The 25,386-nt window shown below is 36.5% G+C and overlaps 1 protein-coding gene across 3 annotated transcripts in view; it reads right to left on the bottom strand.

The window, feature by feature from the left end:
* Positions 1-25,154, bottom strand: part of WDR27 (WD repeat domain 27) — a 145,140-nt gene extending 119,986 nt beyond the window's left edge. The window contains exons 1-16 of one of the 3 annotated variants that reach the window (XM_009680961.2): positions 24,803-25,154; positions 24,316-24,457; positions 22,208-22,332; positions 21,612-21,725; positions 19,703-19,754; positions 18,437-18,510; positions 17,398-17,512; positions 16,133-16,265; positions 12,999-13,102; positions 12,498-12,565; positions 11,431-11,564; positions 10,808-10,884; positions 8,131-8,209; positions 5,743-5,817; positions 4,408-4,511; positions 2,144-2,233 (exon numbers count right to left, since the gene is read on the bottom strand). In XM_009680961.2, the coding sequence (XP_009679256.2) occupies positions 2,144-2,233; positions 4,408-4,511; positions 5,743-5,817; positions 8,131-8,209; positions 10,808-10,884; positions 11,431-11,564; positions 12,498-12,565; positions 12,999-13,102; positions 16,133-16,265; positions 17,398-17,512; positions 18,437-18,510; positions 19,703-19,754; positions 21,612-21,725; positions 22,208-22,332; positions 24,316-24,457; positions 24,803-24,988 (1,672 nt within the window). In that variant the 5' untranslated portion in view covers positions 24,989-25,154. The remainder of the gene's footprint in view (positions 1-2,143; positions 2,234-4,407; positions 4,512-5,742; positions 5,818-8,130; positions 8,210-10,807; positions 10,885-11,430; positions 11,565-12,497; positions 12,566-12,998; positions 13,103-16,132; positions 16,266-17,397; positions 17,513-18,436; positions 18,511-19,702; positions 19,755-21,611; positions 21,726-22,207; positions 22,333-24,315; positions 24,458-24,802) is intronic. The other 2 variants (XM_068939113.1, XM_068939114.1) reach the window with 2 other exon arrangements.
* Positions 25,155-25,386: the final 232 nt, after the last annotated feature.

Below are 25,386 nucleotides of genomic sequence, written 5' to 3'. Positions count from 1 at the left end.
TGTGCTAATGAAAAGAGCATTGCTATTCTTTGGGCATAATATTGTTAAGTCGCTATGTTCCAAATACTATAGCAGTGCTATATCATTTTTTTTAAAGATACTTCATAACAGGTAAGGGAAGGGAATAAATAATTTTGATCCCTTTTGGCTAACTGCATTTTTTATAAATAGGGAACTTCTAAAACAATGAGTCAAGTACTGTTAAATATATTTCAGATATAAAGAGTCCCTTTGGATAAAATTACTGCTTTTGTTCCAGTATTGCCTAAGTAACAAAAATATGTTAATAAGACCTCAAAGCACTGTTTCTGGCTGCATTTTATGTGACTTGCGCAATAAATTTGCTCAAATTAGTTGGTGATATATGAAGAAAAACATTTGTAAAAGTTTATGAACTTACTATTGCAGCAAAGAAAGACCTTATTACCCTACCCACAAGGCATATTTTCATCAATTTCCCCCCACCTCCCGGCAAAGGAAAATACCAGTAATGTTATGTTCATTAGTGGCCACAATGCAGAACATGTCAGCCATTTCAAGGATTACGGGTTTTTTTTTTTTTAAATGATCCTGGATAAAACAGAGGTTTACAAGCTCACAACGTGATCTTGCTATGAACACTGTTAAGACATAACACTTCAGCACTAGAAATACTTGTTCTGAGGATAACATGAAGTTTTGCTATTTAAGAGAAAAATCAGAACTCAAAGCACACCAAACAGCAATGAATTTGCAATCCAAGCACATTCTGATAATAAAGAACTGATGTCTCTCAGCTAAAAAGGCACTGCTAAAAGCAGAAAGAAAATCAAAGCCCACACATACGATGATGCATGATACTGTCTCTTTCCTTCTAGCAATTTGGCCTTTGATTCCAATTACAAAAAATATCTTGGATTTACCTCAACAAATATTATGCTATTCCTCATGTTTGAAAACTACAATCTGGGAAAATTCAGTGGTTTCATCAGTGCAATTTCTTATGTTAAAGAATTAATTTTTTAAAGAAATTAAATTTCTTATGTTGTAGAATTTGTAGACTGCTGAACTCAACTGGAAGCACAACATAGCTTTCCACAACTGGTTGCTCTAGATTTGAGAAGTCCATTAACATTGCAGTCTATGAGACATGTCTTTCTCCTACAGAAATGTCGTACAAAATGGTAGATGTGAATTTAATGAATGGCAGTTTCCTTTTGGTTTAAGGATAATAGTAAGTAAAAGAATAAGCTGATATTGTACTCTTTAAAATAAACTGAAAAGCTTCTTAATAGTATTTTTTTAAATAGTGCATACCACAAATATCAATAGCATTAGTATCAGGTGTTTTGTAACTTTTCCATTGATACTGACTTTTTCCAAGTCTTCTGCAAAATACAATGAAAATTACTCTGTGAGAAATCACAGTTTTCAGAAGTCAGCTTTCAGAATCTTCACTCAGAAATAATGTTTTCAAATAATTGTAAATACTTTCTTTTTATACTTGGTAAGGTCTTTTCATAAACAGCAGTCAGTTTCCATGATGAACTTCACAGTAAACCAGGTCTGCTATATGACTCTTTATAAGTGATAACATTTACTGTTATTTGCAATATTACAGATTGTTTTGTAGAAATTTAGAACTCATTTTTTAGAAAAAGTTCATTTACAATGTTAAATATTTAGCCTGTGTGCACTTTTGCAGACATGGATTTCTCCATAGGAACAGTCCCTTTTATTTCAAATAATTATTCTTCAAAAGTCTGGACCTGCAAGCCAAACATATTATTGACCAATCTCCTTGGTCAAATGTTTGGCTAATAATCTATTACAATGTATTACTGTAATACACATTACCATTGCAACATATTGCCTTTATTATATATATTTAATTACTGTAATATACACAGACACAATACATATTTCAATATATATCGTGATACATTACTAGCATTTATCACCCAGGAAACTGAGAAACTTGGAAAACTGAAAGGTAGTTTAAGTCTAGAACAAAATTCACCAGAGAAATAATTTCTACATCCTGAAAGAGAAGAATTGACATTTGTTTTCAGGGCGACATAAGTGGAATCTTTTCATTAATATGCCATTTAGGTTAAATTCATTATTATACACTAGTCTTTAAAAATGTAACTCATAAATTTACCTGAAAAAACAGCTCGCATATTCGTAAGGCTGGAATCAAATACCAGTATAGATTTGTCAGCAAGGCCGCAAGCGAGCAGCTCTCCATCCCCTATAAGAAGATTGTCTAATGATTTATGTTTGAAAGCAAAGAAGATCTAATATCTTCGTTCTTTAAATCATAAAAGTCATATACATCACTGCAACAAAATACATGAGATATTCATTTCACTTGTTTAAAACAATCTTTGTACAAACATCATAAACAATTTGCGTTTCAGAACTTTATAGGAATCTGTACACAGTAGTTTTTTTGTTGTCCTGATATATTCTCACAAAAGTTATTCATCACAAGGCAGAAATTCATTTATTACAAAAAGTTCCCCAAAAATTTAAGTGCAGAAATATTCAGCAGCCATAATATTCTACTTCCTGACTTTCATTCAGTTCTGTATAACTTCATGTTAAAGTTATATTCCATTTTGATATGTATCAGAATAAAAAGCATATATTAAGCATTTGGGATCACTTCATAAAGAAGATAAATTTCTTGTCAGCTTCATAAAGTAATCCTAAGAACTATCAAAGCGCAATCAGATTATTCATTCGCGTTGGTAATCAGCAGGGATATACATTGACAGGACGGTCCCTTAACGTTTACCTAATTGCTTTGGTTTGGGAAATTTAATAGTTCCCTCAGATAATTTCCCTGAAAAACTTTGAGGATAATATAGGAGTAAATAAACAAACAAACCAATGGGGAAAGGTAGGGCAGAGAGTGAGAAGAGAGAAGGGACAGAAAGAGAAAGAAGAGAAATGAAAGTTTAGAATTCAGATCAAGACCATTAGGTTCACTGTGAAAAGTAATTTTTGAAAGAGGTATCTCTCGAGCACCCCTTTCATAAAGCTCCTGAGCCTTTGTGCAAAGGGACAGGGAACATAAGGCATGCGTAAACCTTTATTCACCAAAGATACCCACTGCTATCCACCACCCAAGTACCATCCACCTTGCAGTTTCTGAATACTATATTCCACACAGCAACACTACACATTTTTTTCCAAATAAATGAATGACTATATAAACAGATAAGAGAACTATATTTCTGATCTCTCAGAGCCATGTATTAAAAGTGAATTTTAAAAAGTCTTACACAGAATGTCGTAGAAATATATGTTAAAAAGAAGTATCCATCTTTGAACTAAAGGGTAGTGCTCTTCAGATTTTCCCTCATTTCCTAAGGTTTTGAGAATATGTATCAATTGAGCATGAGACCTGATCGATAAGTATATCAGGTAAGTGACCATACACATAATTAATAGTACATAAACCTTCTTGTGCATAGAGAATGAGAGAAAATCACTTTGCTTATACTTTTGGAGGCTCATTTAACGGCAAGTCATCTCAAATCCTTAGGGAGATCCTGCTTCCTAATAGAGATCAACAAGTCGTATGTCGTAACACCTCCAACAGGATATTTACTCCATAGTGCAACTTTACAATCTCATTTACTTAAGCTTTCTATTTAATTTCCTTTCTACAGATGTACATAAATATTATTCTGACTCACAGTTTACAAAGACCACTTGACAGTGTTCGATTTCAAGTTGCAAATTTACAACAGAAGTTACACTGTAAAGCTAGGAACCATCCGGCAATGCAAACCACAATAACAACACTTCTTTACAAGCTTGCAAAAATATGATTTTTTACTTCAAGAAAACAAACTCTGCATTTTTTTACCTTAATTTTCTTAATCTACAGCTGTTTAAATCTCTGGGGGGGGGGCAGTGTGAGAGAGAGAGATGTCTCTTCCTCAAATACCTGGGAGAAGATTTCTGCTTAAAATGTTTTATCAAAACTACAGTATTACTTTTTTACCAAAAATAATCTTTACTTTTAAGGTCACAGAACATTCCTAAAAATAAGCTTTCTGTAACTGATTTCTCTCATAAACATTAAAAAAAATTCTTTAAAGTCTATGGGGAAAATTTACATCTAGAAAATGTTTTGGAAAAGTTTTTGACTGCATCTAAGTTGATTTTATTTCTTGAAGATGCAAGTTACTCTTCTCCCCAAAATACTTACAAAGATTCACATTTTTAAGCACCAACTGTTTCTGTATGATAATATTCCTATGCATTAGGAATGACCAAACTTTGGACGTGGCTCACTTCTTCAAAATAGTTAAACAGTAAATATGTCACCTAATTAAACCCTCTCATATGAATTTTGGTTTTCTTTCTGTACCCTGAGGGAACAGTACATCTTATAAAACCTTTACATACCAGAATACTGAATGCAACACACTGGGGTTGGTTTATAAGCGACAGATAGCTCTTTCTCATATTTGGTTGGAGGAGAACTTTCCAATGGATATTCTCTATTTTTGCTTCAAGGAAGGAGAAAGGAGACAGGAAAAATAGTAAGAGAACTAAAATCAGTATATTTTTATTTCAGTTATGAAATAAAGGTTGTTTGGGAAGCTATTCTAAATAGTTTTACATAAGTTTTCCTTGAAAACCTATGCTAAATTCAAGATAAAGGGCAATATTAATTAAAAACCGTCATGCTTAAATTACTCCTATCATCCACTGCTATGAATTCAAGAAATCATGAATTAACATAGATTTTTAGAGAAAGACAAATATCTTAAGTTGCATACCTATCTAATAAAAGTACTTAAAGAATACAAAGTCTACCTTGTTGTGACAGTAAGCTATACGAAAAATATTTCCTCGTGTAAAAATAACAATGACACTGATGTAAAATGATACTAACAAAAACAATACTTAAGTGCTAAGTTGCTTAATCCACCACAATATAGTGCAAACCATTCTTGAAATCGTCTACAATGTTCTTCCAAGTGTTTGCCAATATGTGCAAGATAGTTCTTGCATAAAAACTTAGTCCTGTGCTATTAAGTGTTTTAGAAACATATTTTTTTAAAAAATGATGGCAATAATCATTCTTCATTTTTATGCTTGCACTACACAGAACAATGTACTCTATATAGTACTCAAGAGAAAAAATGGGCATAATGTACCCTTTTAACATACCTTACCAATTAATATGAAAGTGCCGGCTCTTAAAAACTGCTAGTTCTTTGTGTCTACAGTGATAGTGAGTCCACTGGTCAAACTGTACCATTATGTATACCCTGTTTAAATCTACTGTCTACAGTAAGGTAGCAGTAGTTTAAGATATATGATTTTACGGGTGAATTAGGGACATAATCTTAAATCACTAAGCCTCTCTGTGCTACATTCAGTAATTTTTGTGACTAGAATTGCATGTTAAGTACATTTTGGGAATATGCCTCCAGTCATACTTACCATTTAGTATTTCTAAAAATTAAACAGATCTCTAACAAAAATTGAAGAAAATAAATGTGTATATTTTCTTATATACATAAGAGTTAATCAGCTTTAATCGATAGTTTGATAATTTAAATCATTTGTTGCAGTTATTTTACGGTAAATTTACAAGGCCTTTCATTTCCAGTGATGCTCCTAACTAAAAAGCTGCAATGAGAGAAGCAATTACTAATCATATTTATTGTAAGATTGTATTTATCCTCATTTTAATTTTTTTTCCTCTATTGCAGCTGCTGGGTTACCTACCATTTACAACTGGTCTTCCACTTTGATATTTCATTATTTTTCTTCAGTTTAGTAACTGGAGAGAACATGGTCATTCTACAAAAAAGAACACAGATTCTCCTGTATAAAATATTAAATGCTCCATGAGAGAACTATTTTATTTCACACATAGAACAATCCTAGTTCTTTCTTACTATTTATGTTTACTATAAATGTCAGTAGGTAAGATAATGCACACATTCAATAATGACAAGAAAAGTTTCTAATGATCTAACTCTCCAGTTTGCATCTAAGTTCTGCTTTCTATGAGCCAGTTGTTGGATAATGCATTTTGAAGGTCAAAAGACCCTCATATAAAGTCCTCAGATATTTACTTCTGAAAACTGAAGAAACAAGAAAAATTTCATCCTGTATACGAAACAGAATGCCTAGTATAAATTTTGAAATAAGGTTGAAACAACTGAAGTCAGAAAGTAAGTTTTGAGCTAATAAAATACAAAGCCAGCAAGTGCAGCACAAGTTCTTCATGTAGCAGTACTAATTTACAAGAAAAATCATTATTGTGAGCACTAAGCAAATGGACAAATAATGTTATAACGGGCTTTTCTTTCCCCTAGACAATATTTCCTATATTTAAATGGAATGATCATAGCTTTCTCAGTCACACTCACTGAAAATGGAGTCCAGCCCCTCTGACAGCTGCTGCTGACAGATACAGTTCTAAATTTCTCAGCAGTGGCAGCACAACACATTATCAAAAATGGAGACACTTCTTAGCATGGTCTCTGCAAGAGCCTGAGCTGTACAGAGGCCACTTACAATGTGAAGGACATTCCATCTTGAAGATCTCACACCAAATGTTTACATCACCTACTTTCCATTACAACAGCCTTCGCCTGAACACTGACATTTTCATGGATCTCTCAGCTAGTAATAAACTCAGGACTGACCTTCCAAAAGGTTTGCTCTTGTCAATATAAAAGGAGAAAAATATCTTGATATTGGAGGTATAAAGATGGCTTTGTCTTTACATGTATGAAGCCTGGTGAAAACACAGAGGTGATTTTTTGGGTTAAGGTGAAGTGGGATACCATGTTAGAAAAGAATCTCGGATGTTCCAAAGGGAACACTGTGTAGGGGGATTAATGAAAGGCTCAAAACTATCCCATTCTCCTGGCAGACCCGATCACAACCAAAAGTACCTTCATCCAACAAGTAAAACAACAAGCAGGACACAGCACGGGAGTGGAAGTTCAGAAGAGTCCTTAAAGGAACTTAGTTTCCATTGTAACTTTGATCTTTTGTTGCTGAGAACATTTTAGTCATGTTCTCAAGGAATGCTTAACTGGTGGGTTTGAGAAAACAAGGGAACTCTCTGCCACAGAGTAAGGGGTGAGGTGGATAGACCACCCTTGACCTAAGGGAGTTCAGAGCTCACATCCATCTTACCTCACCTAAGGCTTTTAGGATTAGAGGAACTGGGGAGAAGACTCAAATGAGTCTGTATGTTCTCAGAATTAGGGACATATCCAACACGCTTAGGAATCATGTGCCCAAGGAATAAAGGGTTCATCACTTCAAAATGATTAAATTTATTTTGAGGTGTCCCAGTCTCAAAAAGTTGTTCACAGAATATAAAACCACAGGTCCCACTAGCAGTCTAAAAATGTAAATGTAAGCAACCCTTTCATCAGACCACTTTAAAGGTATTCAGGAAGCATATTACTGGCAGGTAAGAACTGGTTCTTGATGTCTCAGTTCCAACACAGGATAAGTTCTCATACAATAGCTTGCACCATTCTATTTATGATGTAATAAATATAATAAAAAAGGATGTAATAAATATAATACACCAGGATGGTACTGTCCATCACAATCTCTTCCAAAAATGAAATGTCTTGTCTGGAAACCACCTTGAGCACTGAGACACTGACAAAAAGTTTCCACTTCTCTGAGGACCTCTAGTACCATACTGCTCATTTCATCTGAATGAGCTCTCCATCCCAAGAGAAACCTTTGCAAGCTGTCAAGGAACACAGGTAAAGTTGTAGAAAGCTTTCAAAGTGATCCAAAGTTCCTAAGAACAAAACAGAAGGTTCCTCAAAGGTAAGACCACACCAATAAAGAGAGGTTACACAGCTGAGACTATTGTAACATAACCCATCTCAGTCGCTGTTTGAGAGGGAATAAAAGGCATACTTCTGACTGTGCTAATCTGCGTATGTTCTGTATAGACAGAGCAAAGGAAAAAACTAATTAACAGATTTTGTTTCATAACATCACACCTATTTTTCATGAGTCATTAATTTAAAAGTGGCAACACTGCATGGCCCTATTATGCAATAAGAAAGGAAATACTGCATAGTAATATAACACACCAGCAAAACAGATAAATTAGTATCTACTCACTGCGGTGCTGTTGCATAACCTGATGACTTAACTTTCCTGTGGAAAACCAAAGGTTGGTCCTTCACTGTGCTTTTCACTCCTGTAGCAAAATAATTTAATTTTCATTATAGTGTTTTCTTAACATTATATTTTTGCAAATTATGGTAAATATTCATTTTAAACTAGTACAATGCTGTCTCCTTATTTCACAAAAGGCATTTAAGAACAATTACTCTGAAACAATGGTTAACGAGAAGAGAAAAGAAATGTAAACTGTTGTTTTGCATAGCAACTATGTAGGTGGCAAATCATGAAGCATATGGTAAATTCCTGATTAAAAGTAACATGTTTGTCTATTAGGTCTGCATGTTCTATGGTACTCATTAAAAACGATGATAGTTATCTCTTCACTCCAATCTCAGAAATAAATCCTGTAGGGAATATTTGGTGTAAGGTGGTTAATAGCCATCTCTCTGGAACAATGTTATTAGAGCAAACCTTAAACCTGCTTTCCTTTGCTTGTTTTGCACCAAGCAAGTGTTTGGTGGCATAGGAACATAAAATTTCTTTATATCATCCTTAACCAGTCTGAGCATGCGTACCACACAGCTACAGGTCAGCACAGAAAATAAAACACTCAAAAGTACCTCACATTATGCGATCTTTGATAAATTTGCTAAATGAGCCCAAATGCTTAAAAACATAGGTCAGGTATGGATTTCTTTGTACAGAAAAATAAAATTAAATGAGCTTATGCCAAAACTGTCTACTGTAGATTTATCTAAAATTTCAGCTTAGCATGTACCAGAAATCTCACATTGAAAACACATCGATAAGTAGACAAGAGTCGCTGTGGTTTTTTTCCAAAAATCTCTCACTTATACTTTTCCTTATCTCTGAACAACTCTAAGTGAAATTCAAAGAGAAGGTTGTCAGGTAGCAGGCTAAGTCACTGACAGTCAGTCTTCAGGTACTGTGTCAAAATTCAAATTCCCTAATTATCTTTCTTTCATGGAAAAATTAAGTGAGCATGAAAATCTCATCATCTACTTTGTGATGGTCCCATTTGTGTGACACATAGGGCAGAGCAATATACTGTTTATCACCAATATCCTACAAAAAAATCCAATTAAGTTGTCCAAATTAAGGAGCGAACCTGTCCTGATTCATTCTGTTAATTGTCACAGACTATACAGACATGACTCTTAAGATCACAGACTACAATTCGAGATCAAAGTCTGCATTCGAGAAGGATGGAAGGATCAATGAATATCAATGAATAGGAACCTCTCCAAACTTTGAATTAACAAGAATACTGCTCTGAGGAACTTTTTTCATCATTAGTTCCTGACTGTGTTTCATAGTTGCCTATTTTATGCTTAGACTTTATGTGCATCGGCTATAATGTAATCACATATTATATTTTCTGTGGAATATACATAATGATCATTAAACTGGCTGACAGGTACACAAAAACATTTGGCTTTTATGTGGCCTGAGAAGCCATTGATAATGGCTCCATCTGCACTGCTGTACTGAGAAGCCTGGAGGGCAGCCTCAAGCCCAAAACTAAATACAAACACTTCAATTAATAGAAACACCCTAAGTAAATAAACGGGTAAGAGGGAAATCTTGTCGATGTTCCCAGAGAAAAGCCTTAGATTCATCGGGAGCGATCTCTTGGGCACAATGCTGTGGATGGAATCACCAGAAACTCCCAGCTGCCTGCCTTTACTTGTACTGATGAAACGAGGCAGGAAAGGGTCCTTCTTGAGAAGCTGCCAGCATCACTTGCCATAAGAAACCATAGGACTTCTTTGCAGTGCCGAATCTATCCGAGTGTTAGATGTCAACAGGGATAGTACAGATATCTATGCTAGGGGCAAGAAGCAGTCTGGAATTCTAGCAAATACAGTACAGATGCATCCTGAGAACATCACACAACAACTGGACCCCCTAAAGATATGACCTTTGACATTCTAACAGGTCCAACAAATATAATCAATATAAAGAAAATAATTACTTCTACATGCCTACAGCTGTCAGTCATTAGATTAGCTTTCTAAAAACATACATAGTTTTAAAGTGGAACCTTTTTACAAAGGCAGTTATGAAAAAAAATATTTGGTAGATGCTGTCTGGACTTTTCTTTACAACTGCTAGACAAAGAAGCTACACATGCTCTAACAGCAACTGAAAGTTGGCCAGTTTCTTTATACATACATACGTACATACATACGTATTTATAACAGCAAGAAGTTGAGGCCAGACTTAACTGCCTACATTCACAGGTACAGACAAAAGACTATTCAGGACAATAAAACTACCGTAAACACATAAGGAAAGTTAAGAAAGGAAAGGCAAGTGATACAGAAAAATATATGACATACTATGAAAAAAGAAAAAGGATGAATTAGTGAATGACTTACGCTCCTTAACTCTTTCAAAAGCTACAAAAACTTCTCAGAGGACTATTTTTAAAAGAAACAAAAACACTATCACCATCATTTTCACTACAAATATGTATTTAGGGTACAAAATATTTCTTAACAGAATATAAAAATAAAAAGTATAATGCAAGACATAACTTGACTCAGAAATCAGTATCTTTATTAGAGGTGACCTGAGCCAGTTGTGAGTCAGTTACCGTTATTAAAAATATATTTATTAATTCATTTAAAGATTGGTTTACACTTACCAACTGTTTTACTAGAAGGTTCCTTGACGTTTTTTTTTAAACCTTTACTCAGTGGAGATTTTGGCAGCAGAGAACACCTAAGTATAAAATGAAGCACAAAAATCGATCACCGCAATGGACAAAAGTTTCAGATTAGGAAAACTTGTCTCAACGTCTTTTCTAGCTACTTGTGTGCATGGGTGCATGAATGGGCACGGCACGCGCATGCGCGGGCTTGTGTGTATGCATGACATCAACGAGCCTTTCATAAGTACCAATGAAGCACAGTGGATTAGTTTATCACCACAGATACCCAGAGGCACAGACAAGACTCTGCTCAGATCAGATTCACTGATCATTGTATTTACAGGTTAAAATCCTGTTTCTCTGAATACTGACTGGCAATTACATTATAAAAAAAGTGAAATCTTCACTTTGATGTAGATTTTAAGTTTGTCAGTGACCTCCAGATTTCTCCCAGTCAATGCAACTAAAATATTTTTCAGTGACAATAAAACAAATAGAATAACAGCATGCCAACAAATAAAACTGTACAAAACCATCTGATGCATTTCAGTGTCAGAAAGACAAATACATAACCCTACTCTTTGAAGAAAAAAACAACATTTAAAGTTATTCTGTACCTGGCAATAACTGATAGAGGCTTCTCCTTTCCACATATGAGAAAACCGTTCTGCTGAGATCTCACCAATGCAGCAATGTTAACCTCCAACACAGCAATCATATCTTCAAACATTGAGGAGAGCAAGCATAAAACCTGCAGCAATTATGCCATAAAATAGCACTCCTCTCACTTAAAAATTTAAGTTCTAACAGCAAAGCCTTTGGACAATGAAATCACTTTGTGTCATTTATGGAAATTACTGAAAAATATCAAAATATCCATGGGTTTAGTCCTGCAAAGCATTAAACAGTAAAAAGTAGATAATGCTGTCCTCCAAACATATGCTTATGCTTTTTAAGTGGATTTCTTAATGGATTTGCATACCTAACGTTCACAGAAATCCCAACACCTTCTACAGTAGAGATATGTGCTTAAGAGCTGTGAGACATGAGGCACGCATGGGACAAAGCCTGGTTTCAAAGACATGCTTGGAACTGACTTACACGAGTGAATAAGCACTAGGCTTTAAAACAAAACATATTGCCACTTCAAGTATGGAAGGCCTCGATTCAGCTCAGTTCTGCGAGAAAAATATGACAGCAGAAATGGAGTATATAAGAAAGCCTTTCCTTTCCTTAAAAGCTCCTTGGTGACTTTCTATAGAAATTTTCTCACAACTCAAATAGCTTTCACAGATTTCTTGAAAGGATTTGGAAACAGTTCATCCTGACCTTTGCTGGATAAACAAGGTGTAACAATGTTTACAACTTTTTTCCCCTAAAAGAGTGACTCTGTTCCCATACTCACTGTTCCTAGCATTCCAAACACTACGAAAAACAGTTCATCCTTTTGTTGGTAATCACTTATGTTAATAGATAAATTGTGAGGTCTTTAAAATTACCCATGTATTAAAACTAGTAGATTCCATAAAGTAGAATCAACCCTCTCCAGAAAAGCTTTTGCATAATTCTCATGAAGCAAAACAAATGTGTATGTTAATCTGCAAACAAAATGCATAAGAATTAATACTTCTGAAAATTGAAAATTTAAACGTTCATTAAAACAATATATAAAATGCATGCTCACCTTTCCATTAACTGTCTTCCTTGCTAAGGCACACGATCCAGCAAATCGAATTCTGAGGCCGCTGTAATCTTTACCAAACAGAGTATATTGCAGTAAAAGTGTACTTACATTGAAAAAGAGCTACCACTAAACCAGAAAAAAATCTTCTTGCACTGACTTGACATCACTATAATTCTACTATCTTCAATGTATATTCTTCTAATTTACCCCTCATTGTAAAGCAAGACCAGAATAACAACCCTTGTAGTTAATAATCATATGTTACAAAATCAGATGAAAATTCATTACTAGCCAATACAGAAATCAAGAGCTGGCACATCTTCTGAGACAAGTTAGCAATGCCAGGAAATTATGCAAATATGTTTAAAAACAGTTTAAAAGAGAAAAACTTTTATTTCTACTGTATTCTACTATTTAACAAACTAGTTCTTATACTATTCAGATAAGATAAAAAAGGAGAGCAATGACATTATGGTGCAGTTAGATACTTTATGATCATACCTTTGTAACATAAAACAGCTTCTAATTCAAAGTTTGCTGAATTAATTATTAACAAACCAGTAGAGCTTCCTATCCAAAAATATCTAGTATTTAGGGTAGGCAATCTATTAAAAAAAAGGAAAGAAAAAGTATTTAAGTACAATAAATAAGCTTTCCTAGTAACTGTTTTATTTAAATATCTGTTATCCAATTTCAATATTACAACAATAACAAACTACACTAAAAAGGATTTTAGATGTGCAGCAAAAACTTTTAAATGTGTAGTTCAAAGTAAAAAGTGTCACTGAAAGCTTTGAAAAGTTTTGAAAACTAACAACAGCACAATTCTTGATTTTACATAATTGCTCATGACAATTCTAAAGCAGCAGAGAAAATATTTTAAAAACTACTGTGGTTTCTAACAGTTCAGAGGTGCAGTAAAAGCACTACATACACTAAGTGTAAATTCAAACAGAGAGGCAAATCTCTATATATTCTTTACTTTCACCATCTGTAATACGAACACTCAAAAAGCAACTGATCTTCAGCTATTTTTGGAGATGTTTATGACACAGGACCAGAACCAGCATAAACTAAGGGGAAAAAACAATATAAAAATACAAGCAAATGGGGGAGGTCTGTAAGAGTCTATGTATAGTGGCAGCGGTATTGCAATTGTGTAATGGAATCCAGGGTTCACACACACCATGGTGTAGATCAAATGGTTATAATTTCAATCACCATCCTCAAGGAAAAAAATGTTATCAAGCATTAGATGATTATAACAAAACAAATATTGCCTTTCTCAAAAAGTAAAAATGCTTTGATGTCACTGTAAATAAAAGCTGACATCAAATTTTAAACAATTTTTCCAACAAAAAATGAGTGGACTTATGAGTTTGACTTGCAAAGTGAGACGACAACTGTTGAGGTAAGGATATGGAAAAATATAAAGATGAAGCTTGGTATGAAAAGCTTTAACAGCGGTTTAACACTTTCTTTTTTTAAACAAAAGGAGTCAAACACTTTAAAAAGCAGACTGGAAAAAACAGTTTTACTTCTGGTTTGTAACACTCTTTTGCGCTCTGTATAGCTTCATCTGTGGTTGGCACTACTTTCGGCAACCAGAGACTGATTTAATTTGTGACTTCTTTGAATTGTTTATAAAGTTAGAAATCACACTATCAAGTTATTCTGAACAATGGTATCAAGTTAAATACATAGGAAGTTGATCACATGCCCACTTCACAGTAAGAAAATGCCATTCACTTTAGTGGTACTACTCAACTTATAAAAGTTTAGAGAAGAATGAGACCCATAATATTTTGCATATTAGTAATCTGTAAGAAGATACATTAGCTATTGTTTTTGTGGTTGCATTTCATTGGAGGCTGGAAAAGAAGTAAATAGTGAGGGGGACTGGTCAGCTGTTCAGACAAATCTGGACTTTCTGCTAAAACCAACACTGAGCAGAAAATTTTACCTCCAAATAAAAAACTCTGAAGTCAAAAGATTATGAAACTGCATTAATAGTAAGCATTTAAAAGGCCATCCAAGTGTGAAACAATAGCTAAAAGTCCTTAGCAATAGCTAAGAAGTCCTTAGATGTCCAATGCCAAGCAGTATCATCTAGTTACAGAAAAGTGATGTTATCTCTGTTCAAAAAATTATTTCACTTAATCCATTACTGTGTTCATTTCTGGTAACCGTATTAAAAAAAAAAAAATTTGTAATGAGATTGAGTTTCAGAAAAAGTTACAAAACCAATGTTAACAATTTATCTGAAGTGCAAAAAACATGCCTTATACAGGGCTCAAGTGTTTCATTTTATCCAGAATTAAGTCTAAAGATAAATTGTGCATAAGCTGTAAGTAGCTATACCAGGAGAGAACTTGGAGTAACTGGCTCTAGACTATCACAGTAGCAAATGTACTAATAGCCAATAACTATATATCAAAAAAGAGAAGAATTTAGACCAGAAGTAACATAGGACGAGTCAGTTGTTGGAATATGGACACAGTGGATTCTTCATCACTAGAAAACTAGCCATCTTTAAAGATGTGCTGTAGTTCAAACAGAAGCAACAGTTTTGATGAAGACAAAGGCAGACTTGCAAGTGGTATCATACAAGCAACCAGACTGACTTCTGGCCTTAGAGATCTGAAACTCCACTAAAGTTTGCCTGAGATGTACATCTTAAAAATCATCTTTTTCTTTCTGTCACTGGTACTCCTTCTGAAAATGTAGGCATTGTGAAAATAACTGTTAATAATTACTTCAGTTAACCATAAAGAGCAAACAAAATGATGCAGGACAGCTGGATATTTTTCTTCTCTGTTTATCCAAAAATTGTTTAAAAAACCAACCACAGGATTAACCAGTTATACCTGTGCAACCCATGGGAGGGTAAAGAGTGGAACAAGTGTTTCCTAACACATGATTTGGCTGGGAAACTTCTCTGAGCGGTAATTACAAACAACGAAGAAAAATCAGTTGTTCTGTGAGACTCAGTTCTTGTGGCTGTGTGCTGTATAGATTGCCAGGTACCAGACAATCTGGTTAAATTTCCCTTTAGTAAAGAACTGCAATACAAGGACTAATCTAGGTGTCTCTCCTCTACCTGGCCATCCAATCCCACAGGAAGGAGTAGAAACTTCACACCTTTGTGTGTGTCCGCATCTCTGTCAGTTTGGCTAGAACAGGCTATCAAGTTGTAAAGTTGTTTAAGACTGGAGGGCAAACTGATACTGGCACAGAGTGACTGCACCAGATTTGTTTCCTTAGAAAAGCAAACTAAAAATAAATTTGGCTTTTCAACTCTAACGGCTTTTTTTATTTTTATGTTTTATTTTTTTATTTTTAAACTGATCATACCTGATCAACTGATATTAAAAGATACTAATAAATGGAGACGCCAATGCGATTTTACAAAATTACTTTTCAGACTGGAAACCAGTTTTAACTTTCTATTAGTTTGTGTATGTTATGTCTCTAAGGGTCAGTCACCAAAACTTGCAGATCACTGAACACATTCTCTGATTCTCCTATTGCATTTTGAGAAAATGGAAAGGTGCAGTGAAAATAATCTAAGGACCAACAAGAACTGCTAGGAATAGATTCCAGCCAAATAGTTGGTGGTATATTAGAGGACTTACAAGTTTTCTTCTTTATGGAAGCATACTAAATGGTCACAGCGTTCAATTGTGAGGACAGGCAATGTTGTTTCCACTGTTTCTTCTAGTCTTATATTGTTTGCTTTACACAGCTCAGAAGTACTTTGCCCCTCATCTGAGAAAGACATTCAACAATACAAGTTATCAAAAACTAATGAAATAAGGGGAATAAGATTTAAGAGAATTAATACAGCAAAGTAGCTTGAAGGAAGTTCACATTTGAGAAGTCTGCTTCAAAAGATGGGGATATGCTAAGAGCCAGCACTCTTGATACACCTTTCCTCATTATTTCATTCTTTTTAGTAGTCTTCTTTCAAATACCTAAAGACAAAATCCAGAGAGCCTTGCTAGAGACTCAGAAGGATTTGGCAGAATGCCAGTGTTCATACACAAAAGTGGCTCAGAAAGTCATATTTCAATAACCCCTAAATTTCACTAAGTACCTTTCTGCTTAGCCTGAAAAATCCTTTGACACTTAAGTTATAACATAATCCAACAACAAGATGGAAAGGTATTTATGTTCCCAACGAATTTCTAATCCATTATGCATGCCCAGTTCATATGTGGGAAGTACTGCTAGCACTGAATTCAGCATTAGACAGAGACACCATGTCACTCTTTTAAACATCCAAAGATGAAAGTGACAGACATTTTAATTAATAACCAGAAATACAGCAGACTTTCTCTTTGGCTAGGACCCGTCCTGTTGAAGCTGGGCCACTGTGCAGCTAAGAATACAACAGTCATGGGGCCAGAAAAAGAGCAAGCAAGGGAAACCAGATTTTCTCTTCTATAAAGAAAGTAAGCTCCTCTTGTTTGCCTTTGAGAGGACCTGGATGCAAAGCAAGTAACAAAAACAAGAGATTCCTAGAAGCTTCAAAGGTAACTAAGAAATGTGCATTCCACTTAGACAACGGATGAATCTGGAGGTACTGATTCTGTTCTCACTGAATTCTTGGGAAATTACTTCAGTAAAGAACACATACTTAAGAGCTGGCATCATGCAATGTTTTATAAGTGCACGCATAGGCTGAGACGTTCCTAGAGACACACATGCATAGTTTTCCCAGATATGCCAATTTCCACATCAGCTTCATATCAGCTTCAGTGAGAATTCCATGCCACAGCCTGAGATTTGTAACTCTGTTGTCTTTTACAATAAATTCTCTTGGTATGAAAAGCACACATTCAGTAACCCGTACCAACTAAAATATAACACGCATAGCATTCTAGAAGCGCTATCCTACCTAATTCTTGTCCAGACTTCCCCATCTTATTATAGAATTTCTCCTGTTCTTTTTTTAAGTTGATACGTGTCACACAACGGTAATTATGATCCCTGATTAAACTGAAGATCCAAAGCTGAAAGGAAAAGACAAAAGCAATTACAATATCCTTTTGACACTAAACATACAAGTTACATGCAATGTGAATATCAACTCAAGGTCCAATATTAAATACTGTTAATGTCACTAAGGAATTTATATATCTAGAATCTCACATTGGACCACAAATTGAATCACATGCACTTATATTTCAAGAGTATCAAAGGATAATTTCACCATTGGCAAAAGAAGTTACTACCAATTTGAACTGCATGTCTAATTTTCCCATTTGTGTCTTTGAAATAAATTCCTCATAGACTATTTCCTATAATAACTAAAAATAACAGGCAACCTGCATGTAATTGCTTATTTAGTCATATACATGCATTTATACCTTTCTTTTTTTTAGGCACTATCACAGTTAAATCTTTAATTTTCCTCACAATCCACCAAACTGTAACGCTGAAGGAAAACATCCCTTAAATACTATAGGAAAATCTCATTTAAATATATTAAAGTTAAAGTTAAAAGTAAAGAGGAGCTGAAATACATATTCACATTTATGACAGATTGCTAAGATTTCCAGCATGCTGAAATCATAATCTCTCCCATTTATTGTCATGGGTTTCACTCCTTGGCCAGAAAAGGAGAACTCTATGTTTACATTTTTTCTTTTAAAACACACATATTACGGCCTCTCAGTGTACACATATAACTTATCCAATTACTGACTGTGGTCTTAAAAACGTTCCTGGTTTTCAAAAGAATGTTTCCATTTTGTAATAGAGGCTGTGTTCTACACCATATATGATTGATACTCAAAATAGTGAATCACGCTTACTAAAATAATCTTAGTAACAATTCCAAATATGTATGAATATTGTGAAGCTTTCTGATAGATACATTAATAATACTTGACTGTTATACTATAGCGACTAAAACTTTCCTTGGTAATTCTTACCTGTCCATCAGCACATCCAGTGATAAGCTGCTTATTTTCTTCATCAATTAGCAGACTTAGCAAAGGAAATGCTGCTTCAAAAAAAAGATGTAATTATTTTCAGAGTAAACACAAATCAGGTATTTTATTAAAACACATGATTCCAAACTGTGATATACTATTTATAAAGACAGAAGGAAAGAAAAACCTTCCTGCAGTTCTCATGATTGCACAGTACTTTGGATGCTTTAGCTTTTGTATGGCTAAGGGCCTTCCAATTGCAATTCTGTAGCCTGCCTTTCACCTAAGTTGCCATGGCAGTGGTTTTCAGAGCTACTGTGGCAATATTTTTCCCTTGTAATTCCCATGCTGTTGTGCTCATGCTGTTATTCACATGGCCTTGGCCAATGCTTCTGTTACAGCAGGTTCTCATGGGAAGCAATGACCACGGGCATAAGACTCCCCCATTCTTCCACTCCTTTCCACTCATGTAGTTGTAGCTTTTAGTTATATTAGGCGATCCAGTAATATGTCTGCATAAAGCTTAACAGTCAGTCACCACGCAGCTCATGTCCTAACCAAAGCATGCGCCAAACAATGCTAACAGCATCGTAAGTAGGAACACCCAACATGGAGTTTGAGCAGGTCTCAATGGAAAACTATATAGTTACTGTAGGAAAAGTGTTACGGGAGAGGGTGTCTCTGCTGCTTTGGGGAAGACGCTGGCCTGGAGCCCCTGGTCACTTCTCTTCCCAGTTAGCCACTGGGCAGAGTTCTGCCTCTCCCTCCTCCTCTTTCCCTCCTCTCCTCTCCCTCTGTTCCTGTCTTTCCACAAAAGTAACTTTCACCATTACAGTCAATGTACACCGTCATCTACAGACCTGCTGATAAATCTACGTATGTTACACTTATGGTTTGCCCTTCCATATCACATAAAAAATTTGAAAGAAAACAAGCACAAAATGCTCAGACAGTGGAACTTTACCTGCAAAACAAAAGAGCTCCTATCTGCAAATCTCAGTAAAAGTCAATATTTATATGCATACTCCGTACCAAAAGAAGAGCTATTTATGAAAGTATATTAAAATTGTCTACACAAATATACATTCTAAAGGATAATATATCCATTACTGGCTTCAAGTTTGGTAACTTTGACACTGATGCCTTTTAGTGCCTAACAGAATTATTCTGACTAGACGAACTAAACATTTTTATAAAAATTGTATATTATTGTTTAGAGAGAATTTTTTCTTCTATGAAAAAGAATAGAATGAAAAGAAAATTTACCTGTTAATACTGCTGACTGGTGTACTAACAGGCCAGTAGAATAGTCCCAAACCTTTAGAAAAAAAAGTATGTTCGGACACTTAGATCTTTACAAAAAACATAAACTTCAAAGGCCATCAAGTGGTGAAGATACAGAAATGCAGCCATTAAAAGTGATCCAGCATTGCACGGATTTTTTTCAGCAGTTTATTTTTTTCCTATTTAAGGCTTTGTTTAATTTATAAGGACTCATAGAGAAAAAGGTGAAACCCACCTGGTATCGATACACAAAGTAGTCAGAAATACTTCTTATCATCTTTGCTTATGTTGATATCTTAGCAACTTAAGTTAAATCAATGTAAAGATAGATTTAAACTGGATCTAGATTTCACACAGGGAGCTTGCATGACTTCACAATTTTCATATTGAACCCAGTGATAAGTCCTTATTAGCAATTATGTTACTTATTTTGATCCATCAACTATCATTATCAACACGACTGTTCCTAAGTGATGTATTCTGTGCTTAATAGTTGATTAAGAAAGCTAATAAAAACAATTTTTTCCTCTCATGCTGCCACTTCTGTAAGCCTTCCTCTCTTTAACTTCTTCCACTACATATATCGTAGCTATCACAGCACAGATTGAAAGAATGACAGCCAGCTAGTCCCTTCTTTCTGAACGTGGTTGTGAGTCTTTCTATAGCTCCTGAGCTTTTCTCTTTGTTCACATTTCATTTGCTTCTGAATGTGAAAATCGTTATTCAGAACAGCTGTTTCCTAAGATTTTATTTCTCAAATTTATCTGAAGATATTCTTACTCCTGCTTCACTTCTTTTAGCCTAGTAAAAGGGCTGGGGCAATATAAGAAGGTTTTAGAGGCTACATGTCCAGCAATCACAGCAGCCAGCTACCACAGACTTATAGCACGGCTGACCTCAGAAAATTACCCCTAACCTGCAGAATAAGGGCAGGGCAAAGAAAACATGAAGACTCACTTACCACATTATTTAACTAACTTGTATATTATTTTCCTTTGACTGTCATTTTATTCCCACTTTTCATCTAGATAAAAAAACTTATTCATTGGCATTTTGTATAATTTATCAGGTCTTCATCAAATTAAAAACAAAAAGCATAAGAATCTTTTCCTTCAGTCATTTTTATTCTGATTTAATCTTTATGATCAATGTAAACTAAATCACATAAACAATCAATTAGAAAGTCAGAATTATCAGTACAGAACTATCTTCTCCTTTTTTTGTCCAAGACCAAGACAAAAATCAAAACAACATTTTCCCCAAAACAAAGACTTCCATAAAAATTGTATTTAAAAAAAAATATTTAATTTTGATACAGCAAGCTTGACGTGTACTTTAGCTTGTACAATCAAAGGTTGTACGGCAGTATCTCCTGGAAGACACACCTTGGTTCACCCACGCGCTCAACTGTCATCATGTAGAATAGGGGCAACCTATGGTGTCATCACATAAAATGTTGTGTGGCCAAAGACTTCTGCTAGTGAATGAATGGCAATAACCCAAATGAACTTTCCAATAAGATAAAATTCCAATAAATATCAGCAGACTCAAAGTCAAATGCTTTCAATTCAGTTCAATGTACTGGAGCATTTCAATTACAGCCACACTGACTAAACTATTTTATTTCTATGTGCCAGACCAAAAAAAATCACCAAAGTTAACATTTCTCTGAAGGAACTTTTAATTATACAAAATCTACACTGTTATTTAAAAAACATAGTAATTTTTATAGAAATTTCCCAGGCGACTCTATTAAGAACAATCTCCTGATCTCTATATTCAAACAATTTTTTGCTTAGCCTTCAGTAAGTATTTAAAGGGAAAAAGATAACTTTATTTCAAGAATTCACTAAATTAATTTCTTTAAAGTGCACCTCTACAGTTTCCTTGCCTTAAAGCTTCTATCTTCAGAAACTGATATAAGCATATTTTTCTCCCATGTGCAAAACTCAGCAGCAGTCACTGGAGCCAGGTGGCCTTCCAATTCAGCTAGTATAGCTTCATTCTGTCATTTGAAGGGTCAAAATAAAAACAGAGCAGATTTCAAACTAAAAAAACACTATTAGTTCATCTTTATAATAATTGATAAATATTGTTAAAAATAATGTCATATTTGGGTTCATCATATTAATTCAATATCATTTTTTAAAGCCAGCTGCAGCCCTGAATATCATTCTGCTGGCAAAAACACTACGCATAATACATCTGCTTCTTCAAATTGAATAACGTAGGAGAAATTTTTCAGATGTTCTTACAGTGTTCTCTACTTACAAGTTACTGAAATATCGTGTCACTTCCACTTTCTTAATCTAGTATTTTATCTGGTATAGGTTACATTATCAAGCATTTGCTCAAACTCACTTTCATCTATGTGAGAAGATGAATGTTTTTGCTTAATTATTCTCACATTTCTGTATTATGATTTTATCTGAAAGTGAACATGTTAAAGACATCCTAGTGCTATGACTACAAAGGACAATATCTCACCTTTGCACTTAACATGTAAATCCGCTTTCCAGCACATACTGCCACTTGTTGATCATCCGGACTAAATCTTACATGAAGCACCATTCCCAAAAGACTTCCTATAACAATTCCTCGAGGCGTTAAACCTGCAGCAATTTTGCTGTTATTATGACTCATCAAATTATTACTTTAGGTACTTTAACAGCTTTCAAATGAAAAGCATGTTTACAAATTTAGTTCCTGCATGACTATTACAGCAGCTTCTCAACCGCTAAAGATAAGCTGATCTCTTAATTTAAAACAAACTTATTCTTTTTGCCTCACACGTTAATGATTTCTTCTCATCTTGAAATTTACCATAGCTTAGAAAATACTTCTTCCAGGTAAATATACTAGCCACGAGGCACTAAATATATCAAAGCAAGGGGACTTTCCTTCTCTTGATTTTATTTCTTCTGTGGCAAACGGCTGAAAGAGCAAGTAAATCTCAGAAAATCATCTACACAGATGTATGATAAGACAAACTAACTTTGAGGAGAGCGTTATGTTTCATCCCTCACTTCACCACGTCATTCTCATAATCTCACTGGTTCAGCAGGCCCAAACGAGATTTGGGACATCTCGTTACAGTTTAGGATTTCATTAGGCAACAAATTAACTAGAATATAGGCATAACAAATGTAAGTGTCCCTTTCTAGGCTTTACCCTTGGTGCTGTGGAGAGTTTCCACAGCTGATTATTGTGTCAAGGTCCACCAGAATGGAGAGGGCAAACTGGGCAGAGAAAACTTTATGATATCTGCCGAAGAGCCCATAGCTAGATAGAGGAAGGGAAAGAAGGAAATTCGGCCATAAAGAATCTGGCTCTCTAACACCATTGTATTAAAACTCCACATGCCATTAGCTGTCTATTCCTTATTTGTATTTTTGCTTCCTTCAAAATCATAGCCCCATTTCACGCCCACTCCCCTGAATCATTCTTCAATTCTCTATGTTATATTTATGTGGATTAAAATGTAATGATGAAATTTATTATAAAAGCACTTAAAATGTTTACATTTCTTTACAACATCAATTTTCATATGTAGGTTTGCAAATTTAATGTATAATAGAGGATAAAAAGCAACATCTACATATTAAATCATAGGCAAATCTCTAACTACAGCTAATGAAGGGGAAGTTTTTAATAGTGATGGACAATGTCACATGACTGTCACAATACAAATACCAAAGCAGAACCATAATACCTTTCAATTATCATGCCATTACAATATCTTTTCGACAGGATGTCATCGGGACCCTCGTGAGTCGTGACTTCAGGGGCCTTGCTCCCTTTCTTTCTCTTTCATTACTCCCCTGCTTTGCAGCCGACTAAAGGTTGCAGAGGAGTTAGCACTACTCCCTAGAACTTAACTCCATGGTTGAGGCTCCAACATCAGATGACATTCAAGATACTAGAACTTCTGCCTTGAGTTATGCCGTCATAGCTATCTTTCCCTTATGCACTCTTCTCCCAGATCACAGACTCCCACACACACATGGCAACAGCATATGAAGACAGAGGCAGAAAGAGACCGGGCCCAGTCCGTGCAGGATGGAACATATTAACACTACAGCTTTACTGTTACTCCAGCACAGCTAACTCTTAGTCATTTTGGCACTGTGTGCTTGGAAGTGCAGTGCTGGCACGATCAAAAACTGGCCCCCTTTATTCCATAGTGTAGACATTTACTGCCTTTACAGGGCTTCTCTGAGTTTCCCCTGAAGCTGCTAGTACTCGCCGACCATCGTACAGCAGAGTCGCTGCTCCCTGTGAGTTTTTTGTTTGTTTGTTTTTGTTTCCCCGAGGGACCAGCTTCCCAAATCGACCCGCGACCTTGACCTGAGCGCCGCGCCCCGCAGGCGCCCCCCGCCCGTCAGCACCCTGGCCAGCTCCGCGGGGCGGGGCGGGGCGGGGCGGGCCCGCGGGCACCCGCCCGTGCGGAGCCGCGGCGCTGGGGCCTTGCGAGCAGCGCGGCCGGAGCGGGCGAGAGAGGGAGGGAGGGAGCGCTACTTATCGCTGCTAGGACTGCCGAGTCGTCAATGCTACTCGTGCGCGGTGGGTGAGGACCTTCTCCGACGACACTGTACCTCGCAGCACGTCCCTTGCGCACTCGTCGAGGTTCCACGCCATCACGTACTCGCGGGAAGCGGAGCAGACAAGAAGCGGGCTGGCTTTGCTTCCGAATGACAGGGCGGAAATCGCGTGCTGGTGCCCTAACAAACGCAATGGCTGGCACAGGTACACAGAGAAGAGTTAAAGCAGTCGTTTCAGACAAAGGTTATGAAAAATGCAGAATTGCTCAGGGATCGTGTACGCGTAATTAGCAGAAGGAACTACTGTTCCGAACTGTTCCACACTGACCTTTCTTTAGCGCTTCAAAACCACCTGATCAACTACAGTATACTTATTCCCGGCAAAAGAGAGAAGCTCAAAACAAATCCTAGCATCTTCGAGCCCTAAAAAATGACACCTGACATTCCAATAGTACATCCCAGCGTTTTGCCTAGGTCTTCCCTTTCTAGTGTGCTTCTAAAATAGCAGTCCATGAGCATGAAGAAATACGCTCTAGCTCACCTGAGCAGTCCCAGCTGCACTCCAGACGCACAGCTCATTTTCATTCAGAGGGAAAGCGCAGTAATGCTGCGTGCACGCCAGCTGGACAAGAGACTCGGACAGTCTGCATTTAAGCAGATGCTTTTCCCAGACGACCTGGGGACCGCCGCCGTCCCCAGCAGGACGAGCCTCCCCGCGGTTTGCCATCCTGCGGCTGAAACGGGCCCCACGAAAGAGCGCCACGAGAAGGCCCGGGCAGGCTCCACCTTTCCGTGCTCCCTGAGCATTACCTGACGCGAGGCACCCGGCCAGGGGTACCGGGCCCCACGGCCAGGCGCTGCCCCGCACCGGGGAGGCCCCGCGGCCCGGCGGCGGCCCCCGGCCCGCCCGCCCGCCCGCAGCAACGGCCGCCGTAACCAGGGCAGCGGGCACAGCGACGGGGCGCCGAGTGGGACAATCCGCGCGGCGGCCGCCGTCCGGCCCCTCCTGCCCCCGCCCCGGCGCGCACGGGCGAGCGGCAGCCGCTCACACCCCTCCCCCCGCCCCCCCGCGTCCTGTGAGGAAATAACCGAAAACAGTTGTGGACTAAAACTGTGCTTTGCTTG

This window comes from Struthio camelus, chromosome 3, assembly GCF_040807025.1.
Source record: "Struthio camelus isolate bStrCam1 chromosome 3, bStrCam1.hap1, whole genome shotgun sequence".
Classification (NCBI taxonomy): domain Eukaryota; kingdom Metazoa; phylum Chordata; class Aves; order Struthioniformes; family Struthionidae; genus Struthio; species Struthio camelus.
This window is presented reverse-complemented; position numbering and strand designations above follow the sequence as displayed.